At 35.2% G+C, this 16,035-nt stretch overlaps 1 protein-coding gene across 13 annotated transcripts in view; it reads right to left on the bottom strand.

The window, feature by feature from the left end:
* ADGRL2 (adhesion G protein-coupled receptor L2) overlaps window positions 1-16,035 on the bottom strand; it is a 277,269-nt gene that overhangs the window by 76,444 nt on the left and 184,790 nt on the right. For all 13 annotated transcript variants that reach the window (XM_055339475.1, XM_055339473.1, XM_055339482.1 and 10 more), the window contains one exon: window positions 9,585-9,798. In XM_055339475.1, the coding sequence (XP_055195450.1) occupies window positions 9,585-9,798 (214 nt within the window). The remainder of the gene's footprint in view (window positions 1-9,584; window positions 9,799-16,035) is intronic.

Below are 16,035 nucleotides of genomic sequence, written 5' to 3'. Positions count from 1 at the left end.
TAAGATATAACATTTTTTTTAAAAAAAGATGCTTGTAAAACATACTTATATATGACACTAGTAGTATGTCACCAGAGGCAGCTATAAACAGTAAATAGAAATCACACTTAGGTACAAAACAAAGTACTCAATTGGGTATTTGAAACTAGTCTTATGTAAGCAGATACAGTGTGCTTTCATTTAGTTACTTAACATTGATTATGTAGTACATTTAGGGAATATAACACTGAGTTGGACTTGGTTTCTGTCAATTAACATAATTAATGTTTAAATTGACTTGTAAATAGGGACCAGTATTTTACTGTGATGAAGTAAGGAATGTTCGGAGTAAATACTGCCAGGTATATGACATTATATGTACTATTGAAATACCTCTGTAATCTCATCTGAATCATTTTTCAAATGAGAAAGCTGGAATAAATAATACCTAAGACTATGAAAAGCATTATGAACAGATTATTTACACCAATATTGAAATTTGTATGTCATATCAATATTCAGGTTTGCTTTTATTTCTTCACCTCTCCACCTTGGTTTCAAAAATAAAGACTATTTCTAAAAGTAAAAATTGAAGCAAAATCTCCAGAGTTAAAATGAGACATGCCTTTCTTTCTGAAAACCAACTTCCTTTTCTTTTACCTGACCAGTATCCAAAAATCAAACTCAAACTTTTAAGCTTTATTATTTTATTATTTATTATTATTTAAGATACTATTCAAACCTCTTTTTTTTTAAAGATTTTATTTCTTTGAAAGAGAGAGAGAAGGAGGGGGGCACTCAGAGAGAAGTAGACTCCCCAGTAGGCAGAGCCCGATGTGGGGCTCGATCCCAGGACCCTGAGATCAAGACCTGAGCCTAAGGCAGACGGCTAACCGAATGAATCATCAAGGAACCCCTTATTCAAACCTCTTAATTCACTGAATAATCTTTAGGAAATACTGAAGATCAGTAATGTTTTGTCCTGAGGAAAAATGGCCCTGGCTTCCTTGACAAAAGGCATAATATAAAAGGTTAAAAACACACATATTAAACAAAAGGACCAGAGAAAACTGGCAATTCATACTTATTCTCTCAGTCCTCATTATCCAGTAGGATTGTTTTACTAATTTTTATTTTAAAAGGAGAAACAAAGGACCCTGTAGGCCAGAATCTTTGATGTGACATTGTTTCTTTCTTCTGCATTTGATAAGCGGGGTCGTAAGGGATATTTAGATTATTTGTCTTCTAAGCCATTTTACAATTTATTAGTCTTTCTTGCACAGTAAATGTGAATGTTTAATATGTTTCATGTTTATTACCACCAACAGTCTCCCCTTCCTATAATGAATGCTTTGGTTTAAATGCCCATCAGTAAGTGACATGCAAAGTATGTGTCCAATTAGATATACCAATTAGAGCTTTAATGGTTATTTATTACTATACTAAGGATCAAGAGTCTATACTAGTGACCTCCCAATCCTTGGCCAAAGAGAAATGCTTGTAATTTCAGTTAGTTGTCTTAAAGCAATTCGGCCAAGAGTAAGAGAATTAGTGGAAATCCGTCACCTAACAGAAAATAAGCTATGTATACTGCATGAAGATGATGAGTTAAGTAGCATCTGAGTTATTTATTTTTCCCCAGATACTTTTAATCTTAATGGACAAATGGCTGATAAATCTGACACCACAGATAGATAAAAGCACTTCGGATAAACAGCATATAGGTAAGAATGTAGTTGTTCAGAAACAGCAGGCTTCAATCCTATGAGAATGAACAGGTTCAGTGAATAAATATACAAAGCAAAAGAAAAGTATCCCTGACCAGCAAGTATTTATAATGGTGCAAGAAAATACACAAATTCCCAAAATATTATAGATATCAAATTAGATGAAAAGACAGATTTGGCTTATTTTTTCCTTCCAAAAAGTTCCATTAGTAAGAAAGGGATGTATCTTAAAAAGGTTTTAAATGTACTCTTACCTATAAAGAGAGATCAGGAAACAGAAAAATAATTAAACTCATTTAGCTCTGACTTGGATACAAAGCTTCTTTATGAAGACTGAATGATCAATATAAAAGTTGAGAGGGTTGTGTGTCAAGGAGAATATACCCACACTGAAATCTATAATCATGAAGTCTCCCAGAGAATACCTGCAGAACCATGACTGCATTCTAATGGATTATCTTGGTTAAATTTTGAGAAGCTTCCAATATTCATCAGTTCTTATAGAAAGGTTTTGCATATGTGTATTAGTCACTCTTTTAAATACTTTACTCACACTTAATAGCTTATCAGTATATGTGAAAATACCAGAAATGTACTTTTAGAACCTAGATAACAGAATAATTAATACTAGCTGTTGGGATCCCCGGGTGGCGCAGCGGTTTGGCGCCTGCCTTCGGCCCAGGGCGCGATCCTGGAGACCCGGGATCGAATCCCACATCCGGCTCCTGGTGCATGGAGCCTGCTTCTCCCTCTGCCTATGTCTCTGCCTCTCTCTCTCTCTCTCTCTCTCTCTCTGACTATCATAGATAAATTAAAATTAAAAAAAATACTAGCTGTTAATTATAATAATAAACTTTTATGTCACTAAAAAATTAATGAGATTCTAGGTATAGACGAAGTTTCAGCCTCTATAGCATATAATTCAACCTTTCTAAAGGTTCACAGAGTGCAAAGAGGGGTATCATGTTGTCACGCCTTCCCAAGGATATTTTTAAAATAAGTGAGGAGGGTATACATGCTGCAGTGTGGACATCATATACTGACTGCAATGATAGTGGATTCCCTGATGTAATGAAAGGGAACTAGAACATGATGAATCCCAAGTTCCCCAGCAGTTCTAACAATGCTATTCAATAACTCTCTTAAAATAGAAACAATCGCCTATGTTCCTACCACCCCCCTACCCCCACAGAGGGTCCCTAGTTATGTGCCTTGACTGATACCAAGAATGAGAAGCAGTAAGGCAGAGGGAAATTTCCTTATGCTTATTTCAGCCTAAGGCATTGTCTTACTGCATGGTCCTTTCCATGGAGCCTTACTTCTAGCCACATGCTGGGAATATGCACTAAATTTTCGAGACTCACTCTGCATCTACTGTAATGCAACCAGTCATGAAACAGAAAAAGTAATGCACATACATAGACAATAACACATTTCTTCAAATCCTCATACACAAAAGAAACTCACTACTTGAGTTACTATTGGATTGGCATGTTATGTAAAATGTAATTATGCTTACAGATAATAGATTGGGATACTGATGGGTTTAGAAAAGGGAAATTCACGGATAGAAAAGTTACTGAATGGTATATAGGATGGGAATAGATGAATCTGGTTCCTACATATTTGAGCTTACTTCCATCATCTCAACCAACGTGGAAAAGATTTAGGCTCTGAAATAAGCTTACTTATTTGGCTTAATTTCATGAAAATGTACCCAAGTTCTAGAAGCAAATTTTTTCCCCTTTAAGACAAAAGTCTCTGAATTATACCCCTACTTTATAAATCTAGGTCATCTATTTATTCATTGTTGGCTCTGTGATTAGGGAAATACCTAATTCTTCTGGTCTAGGCAAGACTGAATGCCATTTTCTTGATTTCTATTCTGAAACTCTATCATGAAAATCTTACATGTTCTTTTATTTGGGCTATCTAAATGGAATAAAAAGTATTCATTATCAGTGAGAAAAAAACTGTACATCTTTTATACATTATTATTATTATTATACTATTATTAACTTCACTACTGGCATTATGAGACATTATCTTCTTGTGCCTGTTCTGGTTTTCTTTCTTTTTTTTTTTTTAAGATTTTATTTATTTTAAAAATAAGATTTTATTTATTTATTCATGAAAGACACAGAGAGAAAGGCAGAGACCTAGGGACAGGAAGAAGCAGGATCCCCGTGGGGAGCCTGATGCGGGACTTGATCCCAGCATCCTGGGATCACGACCTGAGCCAAAGGCAGACACTCAACCACTGAGCCACCGAGGTGCCCTGTTCTGGTTTTCTTGATGGCAACTATACCCTCTGTCCCTTATATGCAGGTGTACTCTAGGGTTTTTGCATGCTTAAACTATATAACTTCTGTGGATAAAATCTATTCACCAGCAACTGTCAACTTGTGTTTATGTACGTTCTTTCACTACTCTTGTGAGTGCCAAATCCATATAAACAACTGCTTGCTGAACTATTTATTTATATGCATGCTTGTTCCCAAACTTAAAGAAACTTAAATGGGTAGTATAGCAATCAAAAATATATTGAACTTTATTTAATAAGAAACATAACGTAGTTAGTTATGCTATGAGGTTCTAGCCAGTTGCTGTGTACATGTGGGCCAAAATTTTGGCCAGAAGTTTTAAAAGAACCAGACTAGCTCTCCATGTCTAGGGTAGCCTTTAATGTCTGTGGGCAACTTCAAAACAAAAACAGTCTATTTTTTAATCAATTACACAAAATATACCTTTCTTGCCATAAGAAAAAACTGAGGTATGTATTTTTTCTATATTCTTTAGGGGAATACATATTACTTTCAGAACCTCTTTGTATTGACAGAAGTATGCTGATGCATATCTGATAGTAGGAGTTAACTCTGTAGCCCATCCACTGTAAAACTTCACCTACCCATGCACATTAACCTAACATTAAATATTGAAAAAGAGTACATATTTACCTTCAGATCTCTAAATCAAAGTGCTAAAAACTTAAGGGCATATTAAAAAGCATCGTTTAAGGCAGCAAACTACCCTGATCAGAATGGGCAGGCTCTCAGAGTAAAAACACTAACAAAGGGAGAGTCATAAATGACACTGGAAGACAACTTCAGATACAATTTAGCACTTTAAGAAACTAGATTGTACCTGAGTGCTGCAAAAACCCAAAATTGTTAGCAAAATTCTAATTTCCTTATTCATCAAATACTTCAGAGAGTAGTAAGCTTTTTATTGTTTGTGTTGCTTTGATAAAATCAAGGTGCTGAAACTGTTGCACAATTTTTTAAGGTACCTCACTATAATTACCTCCGAAGAGTGCTAAAAACACTTCTAATGGTGATTATTTTATAAAGTATTAAAATACATAGCATTTTAGAGAAGAATTTCGTTTCTCACTTTTTCGGATGAGCCATTTATTGTACTCATAAGACAAGTGTACTATCAGTTCCTAATAGAGTCTTTGTTTCACACTTTTAAATGAACAGGAAATAGAAAGTGGAGATAAATAACAATTACTAACACTTTTGCCACCACCACAGTCAAAATTACAAGTTTATTTAGTTACTTGGCTCTCAACTGCTGGGGTAATGAAAGTAAGGGAGGGAGTGTAAAAGCCTTGAGATACAAACATATTTTAATTTTAATGGTATTAAGTGTGCGTTTTTCTCCATCATTATATTTTAGAAATTTAATAGAAAACCTCAAGTGCTTTTTTTTGAGCTTTCTAGAGAGTAATATTTTCTCTTAAAGCAAAAAGTGTCTCTTTTCTACATTATCAAATGTCATACTTTCTAACAATTATAAATAGAAAATTTGCTAATATTATTAGGAATATGATAAAAATAACTATTTGTAAATTCTAAAAGAGTATTTTTCAATTAAAACAAAAACAGAAAACAGGGATATACTTTAAAAAATGGGGTGCCTGTGTGGCTCAGTTGGTGAAGCGTGAGACACTTGTTCTGGGGTCATGAGTTCAAGTCCCACATAGAGCTTACTTAAAAAAAAAAACAAAACAGGGCACTCCATCATTATTCAGTAATAATTCACCTGCAAAAATACTGTCTGCATATTTTCTTACAGTAATTTGAAACTATGTACCAGTCAAATATGGAAGACTTCCTTAAAGGGTTATTTTCTGACATATGTAGAATGAAGTACTTACAAGCTACCATTATGAAACTCAATTTTAAGTCCTCTTAACATGGTCTTCCTGTTACTAGTGTTCTTGTTTAAACTGTCATTGTGCTGATTTAAGTAATTATAAGCCACAAGTATAATACAACAATTTAAAAATGGGGGTACTACAGCTAGTTCTGGAATTAACCCCTTATTTGCACTAATACATCATAAATTGTGGAGATTTTGATAACAAGGGTACAGTGAACAACTGTATGCTTCCACAGAACTTAAATATCCCCCAAACTCTAGTTCCTTTTAAAGTATTATCAAAAACGCAGTTCTGCTTTTATGACATGAGACAATGAAAAAAATTTATCCTGTAACTTTCCTATACTGTGTAATTATATTTAATAAGTACAAATATGATTAAAGAGTTTTTGTTAGATATCGAACTATGTATTTAAATCTATAAATCCACAAATGTTAAGTTACCTACCATGTAGGTAGGCTAACTCAAGGCCTCAAGGCCAACTTTTTCAGACCCTCTCTCTGTACCAACTCCTCTGATTTTTTTCTTGCCAATTTTGTAAGAACAGGTAATGGCACATAATAATTCTTTACTTCTCACTTCTCTCTGGCCTACTTTTATTTATTTATTTTTTTTAAATATTTTTTTTTTTTTAATTTATGATAGTCACAGAGAGAGAGAGAGAGGCAGAGACACAGGCAGAGGGAGAAGCAGGTTCCATGCACCGGGAGCCCGACGTGGGACTCGATCCGGGTCCCCAGGATCGCACCCTGGGCCAAAGGCAGGCGCTAAATCACTGCGCCACCCAGGGATCCCATCTCTGGCCTACTTTTAGATGCTCATCTAATATCGCTACAATGGAACAGTTCAACATCTAAAGAATAGTAATAATCAATTATTAGTGGCTGCTTTTATTGTCTCCCTAGCACGAGCAGTTCCCCAGTTTTTAAATACTATGGGAAAATTGTCCTATTACAATATACTGGAGCACAGAATCCACTTTTCCCAAGAAGGTAAGTTATTTTACAGTTTATTTCATAGGCCAGATTCCAAATGCTACACAATCCATAATGAACTTCTGTTTTAAATTTTAAAAACCTTTCTCAAGTGCCATTTATGCACATGAGATTTTTGCCTTAGCTTTTTAATAATGACACTTTAAAAACTAAAATTAAAATATTTTTTTTAAAAAAGCTTATATTTAAAGTAATCCCTATACCCAATGTGGGGCTCAAACTCAATCCTGAGACTGAATTGAATGCTCTATTAACTGAGCCAGCCAGGTGCCCCCCCAAATAAAAATATTTTGATGGAAAGCTTTTAAAAGTATTGTATATGTTCTCTGGTTTCTTAAAAAAAATTCTTGGCCAGTATTAACACTAAAGAAAAACTTTGTAATGTGCTACTTAGAATATGGGTAACACATATTGTCTGTGAAATCAGGGATTTTACAGTAATTTGTACCCATATTCTTACGGCATGGATATTTTGAAAATAGTTTTTCCATTTTTTTCTTCATTGCCTCTTAATTACCTTTTGATGGTTTCATTCTGCCTACACTAAACAGATCTCAGTCTAGAAAATTTGCCATTCTACTTTAAGGTACACTAATAAATACACCAGAAAGCTAGATAGAATATTGTGTCCAGAGTGGGGGAAAAGAGGCAAGAGAAGAGGGTGAAGGCTTTGAATAGATAGATGAAGTTTTCCTTAGTACACAAAATACAAAAGCAGTAATGTATAATAAACTCTGTGATACTTAAATGTTCCTTCAGGGAGTCTCTATGTTCCAAATAACTCCAACTGCTGGAATATCATTCTACTAGCTTGACCATAACTAACTACGATTTTAATATCTTATATATAAGAAAATTTTAATTAAGATGCCAAATGTAGCAAAATTGAGGGGAAAAAAAAGAGGTCAGAAGTTAGGTGCTCTGTATTAAGGCAGAGAAAAAGCAATACCTTTCCCTCAGCAGTTTTTCGGTATTCTATCTATATGTAGGAAGGAAATTATCCCATTAAGAGATATCATTTACATATTTTAAATTTTATAACACACTTTACAACACATATTTTTTTTTAGAAAAAAAATTTTTAAGATTCATTTATTTGAGAGAGAAAGAGAGAGGAGGGGCAGAGGGAGAGAGAATCTCAAGCAGACTCTTTGCTGAGTGCTGAGTCAGATGCACGCCTTGATTTCACAACACTGAGATCATAAGCTGAGCTATTGAACCAAGTGTCCGATGCCAACTGACTGAACCGTGCAGGTGCCCCTCCTACACATCATTTTAAAAACACAGTATTAACCAATGAGATGTCTATATATGTATATAGACAGAGAGAAAGAGAGAGAACACATATGTTTTTGTAACTTGAATTTGCTTTTTTTACTTTGTTTTTTTTATTTTTTATTTTTTATTTTTTTAAATTTTTATTTATTTATGATAGTCACACACAGAGAGAGAGAGAGAGAGGCAGAGACACAGGCAGAGGGAGAAGCAGGCTCCATGCACCGGGAGCCCGATGTGGGATTTGATCCCAGGTCTCCAGGATCGCGCCCTGGGCCAAAGGCAGGCGCCAAACCGCTGCGCCACCCAGGGATCCCTACTTTGTTTTTTTTTAAAAGCTAAGCCTCAAGAGAATGAGAAGATAAACCACAGACTGGTAGCAAATATTTGCAAAAGCCTGTAAGAACTGTTACTGATTACAAAATAGGCAAAAGATGACCAGACACCTCACCAATGAAGACATACAGATGGCAAGTAAGCATATTAAAAATATTCGATAGGTCACTGGGGAATCAAAACTACGACATATCACTACCTACCTATTGGAATGGCAAAACTACTTACGATATGACAATGGTGGATGCGTGCTATCATGTATTTGTGAAAACCAAAGGAATACACACCACCAAGAATAAATCCTCATGTAAACTATGGACTTTGGGTGATAATGAGGTGTCAATATAGATCCATTATAGCAAATGAACCACTGTGATGCAGGATGTCAATAACTAGGGAGGCTGTGCCTGTGTAGCAATGGGAGTATGGTAACTCTGTACTTTTTCTGCTCATTTTTGATGTAAAAAATATCAATAAAAAAATTAAGGAGCAGGGTACCCCAGTGTCTCAGTCAGTTAAGCGTCTAACTCTTGATTTTGGCTCAGGTCATGATGTCAGGGTTGTGAGACTGAGTCAGCCCCTAAGTCAGCCGTGTGTGTGTGTGTGTGTGTGTGTGTGTGTGTGTGTGTGTGTCTCTCCCCTGTGCTCAGTGGGGAAGTCTGCTTGAGGATACTTTCTTTCTCTCTTCTGCCCCTCCTCCCTCTCTAAAATAAATAAATAAATAAACATTTTAAAAAAAATTAAGAACCAGTTATTGCCAAAGACCCAGAAAGTTAAATAATTTTGATATAAAAATATTCCAAATTTCTGCAGACTTAAAAAAATACGTTTACATTTCAAATATTATTCTTATTCTGTATTATTATGGTTTATAAAAATGATAGGTATTGCACAGCCCTTCTGATATGTCAAACCATATAAAATGATAGAGATTTAAATGTTGAAAGCTTAAAAGTAGAAATCAACATTAGTAAGTAAAACCCTCATTCGGTTTAATAAATGGGCTGAGATGTGGACTTCATTCACCTACTTTGGAATTATTACAATAATTTTACCCATTTGGAAGTAGTAGCTGAAATGGGATATTAACACATAAGTATTTACCTTTGAGTCATAATTTTGAAGGCATCTGGGAGGTAGCAGTCTGTATTCTCCATCTGAAATGGGTCAGCGTCACAAATCTTGTCATCTGTCCGACCATAATTAGCGCTCTCAATCATGATGACATCACTGCCTGGACATCGCAGGTCTATAGAATAACCTTCACAGGATAATTCTCGTCTAACTAACCCGAATGGTAAAGCTGCTCTGCTGAAACCTTAAAAATTAAAAAAAGAAAAAGAAAATTAAAATCAACACATTTATGAAATACTTCAATAAGGCATTTTCAAGTAATATGATTCATGTTTATATTTAACAGATGTCACAAAAAAGTATTTAAGTTATCCATTCATGCATTTATTAAACAATTTGTTAACTCTTTACTATACATCAAGTTTAGTTTTTTTTAATATACGCCTTTAGCTAGACTATTCACCTGTATAATACAACCTAAAATTACTCAAAATATTTTCTGTATATAATCTACTCACAATCAGAAACTAAGTGGCTCTTTCTGAGTAAATCCAAAGAAAAATCACCAATTTAATCAACAGATTTATAAATAATGACAAGCTTTACAAATACAGAATGTAACAACTAATCAAGAAACAATCTTCATTTAGGCAGTGGGATAAAAGCTGATATACACGGACTGTACTTTCTCATTTAATGTATGTATGTTCGTTGTTGTTTAGTAGCATTATCTAAAACATTCTTTTGTGTTTCCCCAACCAAAAACTAAGTCACTATGCAATAACATACTTCGGGCACAACAATTTCTGTCAATTTATAGGTACTTTATTTAAAACTGGCATAAATGGAAACATGCAGCAGTTGAGCATTCAAAGGAGCCAAAACTGCTCCAATCCAATCCAATAAGCCGAAACAACCCAGAAGAGCAAAATTTGTCTTAGATTCACTTTTGTCATCTACAGAACAGAGATGAAATACCCATGATGCTACTTCTCCTACCAATGTGACTCTAAAATAAGATCATGTACATAACGGTGCTCAATTAAAAGAGCTACATGAATTTAAGTGTGGTGTATTAGAAACAGTGTAGGAGGGGATCCCTGGGTGGCGCAGCGGTTTGGCGCCTGCCTTTGGCCCAGGGCGCGATCCTGGAGACCCGGGATCGAATCCCACGTCGGGCTCCCGGTGCATGGAGCCTGCTTCTCCCTCTGCCTGTGTCTCTGCCTCTCTCTCTCTCTCTCTCTCTCTCTCTCTGTGACTTTCATAAATAAAAAATAAAAAAAATAATAAAAAAAAAGAAACAGTGTAGGAAACTTCTGTTCATGAGTGCTGAAAAAGATTACCAGACGGAATCAACCGTGGGACCCATGAAGTAGTAACACAGTCACAGGACAAAGGGTAAAGACCAAGACAAGAACCGCCAAGAACTATGGTGTGAGTGAAGTTCATCTTCACTCTGTTGGTATTCCACCCATGGCTTAGCTACCACTGTCAAAAACTTCTCCAATTTCTTCTGGCTCAGTTTCTTATTTCAATTTTCTAACCTACCACCATCTCAAACATTCCTGTTATAAAAGATTAGCAGTAATTTCAGTGTCTTTTCTGAACTCTATCCTTTTAATTATTCTGCATCATATATATTATCCTTTATATCCCTTTTTATAGGAAAAAAACTGGCACTCAGAAGTAAACAGTTCCAAGTTATAAAGTCTGAGTTGAAAAACTGGGTTACATCCAGGTCAGTCCAATCCCAAAACCTGTTTTCTTTGACTTTATTGTGTGCAATGCCTCACTAATTCAATGAAACAGAGTCACCTGGTAAAACATGCACCTTCTTCCTAACAGGCAAATAATCCTCCAGAGAGAGGTGACTGGGTTACTTTAAAAGGACTTAAAAATCACCAATTCTCAGACTTGGCTGAGCTCTCAGTTCTACTGAGAAAATTAAAGGTGTAATTGGAATGAAGAAAGCAGAAAAGGACACAACTTGGGAACACAGAAATCTTCAGAGGATTATGGCCTACCCTCAGCTTGGAAAGTTTTCACTAAGGTTTATTATGGTCTTATGAGATTAATAAAGTATATATAGAGATGCACTATCAGTGAAGAAGGAATACAGAAATGGAGCTAGACGAGACCATGGGGTGCCTTAGTTGATTAGGTGTCTGACTTCGACTCAGATCATGATCTCAGGCCCTGGGAGTGAGCCCTACTTCAGGCTCCTTGCTCAGCAAGGAGTCTACTTCTCCCTCTCCCTCTGCCTTTCACCCTCCTTATGTTCCTGCACGGACTCTCTCTCTCTCAAATGTGTAAATAAAATCTAGAAAGAAAGAAGAAAGCTAGACAAATGTCAAAACAGCCAGTAAACAGGCCAATCTTTCAAAAAGTTTGTGAAAGTTCATAAATAAACTTTTACACATTTATTATTGCTTTCTTCTGTTTCCTGATACTGCTGTATTGTACTGACTTTACAGATAATTAAAAAAAATAGTATTCTTATATTTGTTTTGATGGAAAATATACTTTACACCTTCACTTACTTCAGTGGCATAAGCCGTGTGGAACCGAAACAAGCAACATAACATTTTGAAACACAGAGTATTTTAGAGGCAGAGATCCTTTTAATTATAAATCTTTAACAAATGAGAATAAATCATATTATTAGAAAATACTATGAATGTTAGAATACATTATTAGAAGACTGGCTTGGAGCCATAATTCACAACTTTCACTACTTGTCAAAAATATAGGATTGATTATGAAGCACAGTGGTTTTTAAAGTAAGCCCTTAATTTTTGTTGTTGTTGATAGTTTTTAGGATTATAGTTATGCTTCTAAGTTAATTTTCCTCTGCATTTGGAAGATATTTAAGAAGCTGCATTGTTGAGTATCCTGCTGTCTTGGTAAATCAGGGATAGGATTTTTAATCCTTAGCCGTAGTCATCCAAACAGGTAAAGTAAGAAAAAAGAAAAGGAAAGGGAGACAAAATGATCAGCATTCTTTAATAATTTAGAATTCTAATGTAGAATCTTCTGGAGAAGAGAGATCATGGTACTTACGCTTTCAATGCACAGAACTCAGTGAGTTCTTAATAGTGAGTATTACTTTATTAAATGTTACAATGTCTATTGTCTTGAATTATAAGTGTTCTCCTTTATAAATCCTTGCTCTCTCCCCACTGTTTCCATTGAACTTTATACGTCTTCACTAAAGTGCTTATTATTACCACATGGCACTATGCATATTTATCTTCAATTTATATCTTCCCTGCTAAACTATGGCGATAGAGTTCTTCATTATAATTCCAATGCCTAGGTGGGTACATGATACATAATTCCAACAAGTATTGACAAACCAAAGCTAAATTGGACTAGTGTTTGTTAAAACCATAAAAAATTGCAATTTTTTCCCTCTATAAAACCTATTTCCTTTGGTAATGGAAAAAAAAACAGCAAGGATTAAAATTAGATAAACCACTCATAATCAATGAAAATGACATGCCATACTAAAAAAAAAAAAAAAGAAAAAATATTTAAATTCTGCCAATTTGTTATCTTCTAGGTACTGCTGGGGTTTCATTACTGTTTCTCAATGAGACAGATGAGAGCATGTTTATGAACTTTCATTTATTTAAACACTGTGTTTCCAATCAGAAATACAAAAATTCAAATGGGAACACAGAAAAATTATTATAATAGCCAACATTTACACATCAATTAAGATGTTCTGGCACTGTGCTAAATGCTTTATATGGAACACTTTTTTTAATGCTAAACAACATCATCATCAACAACAAAAAACAATGCAGTAGGTTACTCAACTATAATGCACACAGGGTTCTCAGACTCCTTAAGCCCGTGCTCTTATTAATGGCCACAAACAGAAGAGTATTGTGTGACTTCCCAAGCCACCTTACTGACAAGAACTTTATAAATTTTCATGCAACGTGAAACCCAGCAATGAATATAAATTTGACAGGACACAATTATGAGAAAGGTTCACAAAATATAGAGATAATAATGAAAATTATAGTTGTGGAAATGTAGTGTTGTGTGCCAAAAATATAGAGAGGCACAATCTACACTGTTCAAATATGTACACATGGAAAAGAGTACGGAATACTCAAGTATGTGTCTCTGGGTCACCCTTGTGAACTTGGCTAAGTCATTTTACTTTTCTGGTTTTAATTTCTTTTTCTGAAGAATTAAATTTATTTCGAAGTTGTAGCAAATTCCCTCAATCTGTTATTCTAGATAGGCAAGCTTTTTTTATCAGGTGACACATGCTATTCTAACATTTTTCTAAGTGATGGTCAAGTAACAAATTCCTTGTTCTATTTCTTTAAAATATAAACATACACGAGAAGGCTATGGATGTGTTATGGCACAACTATGTAGATTACATAGTACCGTCAAGGTAATTCTTGAAAGCACATGTGTTGAACGAGGCAGGCAGGATTCACGCAAATCATAAGCAGACATCTTCTTGTATTAACTATTTTAATCAAAGACAGTAAAAGGGATAAAATAAATAGGGTCAATCAACGAGATCACAAGAAAAATTTACATACTTTTTTTTAGAAAAATGTAAACTGCTGTGACTTCTTTGGCCACTTCACACTATTTCCCTAAAAGCTTCCAGGAGTTTGGGTTCAACTTCTTCCACCCACAATGGTACCTCGGAGGAAGTCTGGGAAAGTCTTAAATAAAACTGTTGCAATTGATATTAATTTTTAAAATTCGGGACGCCTGGATGGCTCAGTGGTTGAGTGTCTGCCTTTGGCTCAGGCTGTGATCCCGGGGTCCTGGGATGGAGTCCTGCATCAGGCTACCCGCAGGAAGTCTGCTTCTCTCTGTGTGTCTTTCATGAATAAATAAATTAAATCTTAAAAAAATTTTCAACATTTTCACTAAGAAAATGTGATGAAAAAAAAAAAAACAGAACAAATCTTATTCCTAAATATTTATTTACTCCTTTATTTGTATCATGTTAATGACTTACTATATTGAATCACAGAAATAAATCATCATAGGTATGGCCACTATATCTTAACCATATTTTCTTCCTTTGTATATGATGTAATTCTTAACTGCTTAAAATGTAATTTTAGGACTTTTTTTTTTTTTAAGTCACTTGTCAGGACTATACAATTGATTCCCAATCATGATTTTGCATCAGAGTCATCTGGTGTTTTTAAAAAGATCTTCAAGCCCTAATCCAGACCTACTGAATCACAGTCTCTGGGTTAAGATAAAGCTGGGTATCTGTGTTTGGGGAGAAAAATGTTAATTTATTTGCAACACACTGATATAATAACTAACATGTGCCAAGAATTTCTCCAAGGCCTTTTAAAAATAGTTTTTATTTCTCTATTGAGATTACATATTAAGTCACTGCCATCATATTTCCTCTTAATTCTCTAATATAGTTGTAGTTTTACTTTAATCTTTGAGTATATTCATAATAGCCACTCTGAAATTTTTATCTGCTAAATCTAACATCTGTGTCCACACATCAGACACAGTTTCTACTGAATGCTTTTTTCTCCAGAGCATGGGTCAATTTCCTTGTTTCTCTGTATACATTATAAATTTTTAGTTGTTGGAAACTAGACATTTTAAATAATATTCTGTTAGCAATTGCAGATCCAGATTTCCTTCCCTCATAGAATTGCTGCTACTGTAATATTTTCCTTTTGGTATCTTGACTGGATTTAATCTACAGGATCCGTAGTCTGCGACTGCCATCTCTGTTCACTATTGTTATTTTAATTCTTATTTTTATTTTCTAGCCTGTCTTCCTAGAGATCACCCCTGTCTCCAGATAGCTTAGTGATCAGCCAGTGATTGGGTAGAGACCTGACATAAACACCACGAACCCATAACAGGGTCTCCACCCTCCTGCTGATTGATCTGAGTGGTAGGGACAGTGTTCGGAGTTCAGGCAGTTTCCAAGCCAGCCTTGGTTGTTTACTTTCTGCCAAGTCCTCTCATGTCTTTTTGGCATGTGTGTGTAGCTTCCCACTTAGTCAAGAATGTATAGAGAACTTTGGCTCTTTTCGTTTCAAAGATTTTTTGGTTTTGTTTCAGACTAGTCCTCCAGTCTCCCCAACAGGGACCACAACCTCGGGCTAGCAGAGCTGTGAGTCTTTCCCATCTGTTTTCCACAGTGTTTACTACTTTCATTGGCAACACTGCTGGGCATGGGTTTCCATCCTCTACCCCAAATCAAGCCAACTCTCTCTGGCAGCAGTCACTGACTTTCAAGGCCAGCCTTGCCCTAATGAAGCCTACCACAAAGACTTAGCTAAGGAGTGGAGGGTAGGAGCAGCCCCAGGGTAGAAGGCTTTGAACTTCCACTGTTCATACTAGAAGTTCTACAGCTTTTCAAAAATAAACGCTTCCCAATTTCTTATTTGGTTTTGGGTAATTTCCAGAGCCCTAAATGATAGTGGTTCACAATTCCGTTCAGTTTTATAAT

This window comes from Nyctereutes procyonoides, unplaced genomic scaffold (assembly GCF_905146905.1).
Source record: "Nyctereutes procyonoides isolate TBG_1078 unplaced genomic scaffold, NYPRO_anot_genome, whole genome shotgun sequence".
In the NCBI taxonomy this organism is placed as follows: domain Eukaryota; kingdom Metazoa; phylum Chordata; class Mammalia; order Carnivora; family Canidae; genus Nyctereutes; species Nyctereutes procyonoides.
The sequence above is the reverse complement of the archived record's forward strand: the minus strand, read 5'-3'. Positions and strand labels throughout refer to the sequence as shown.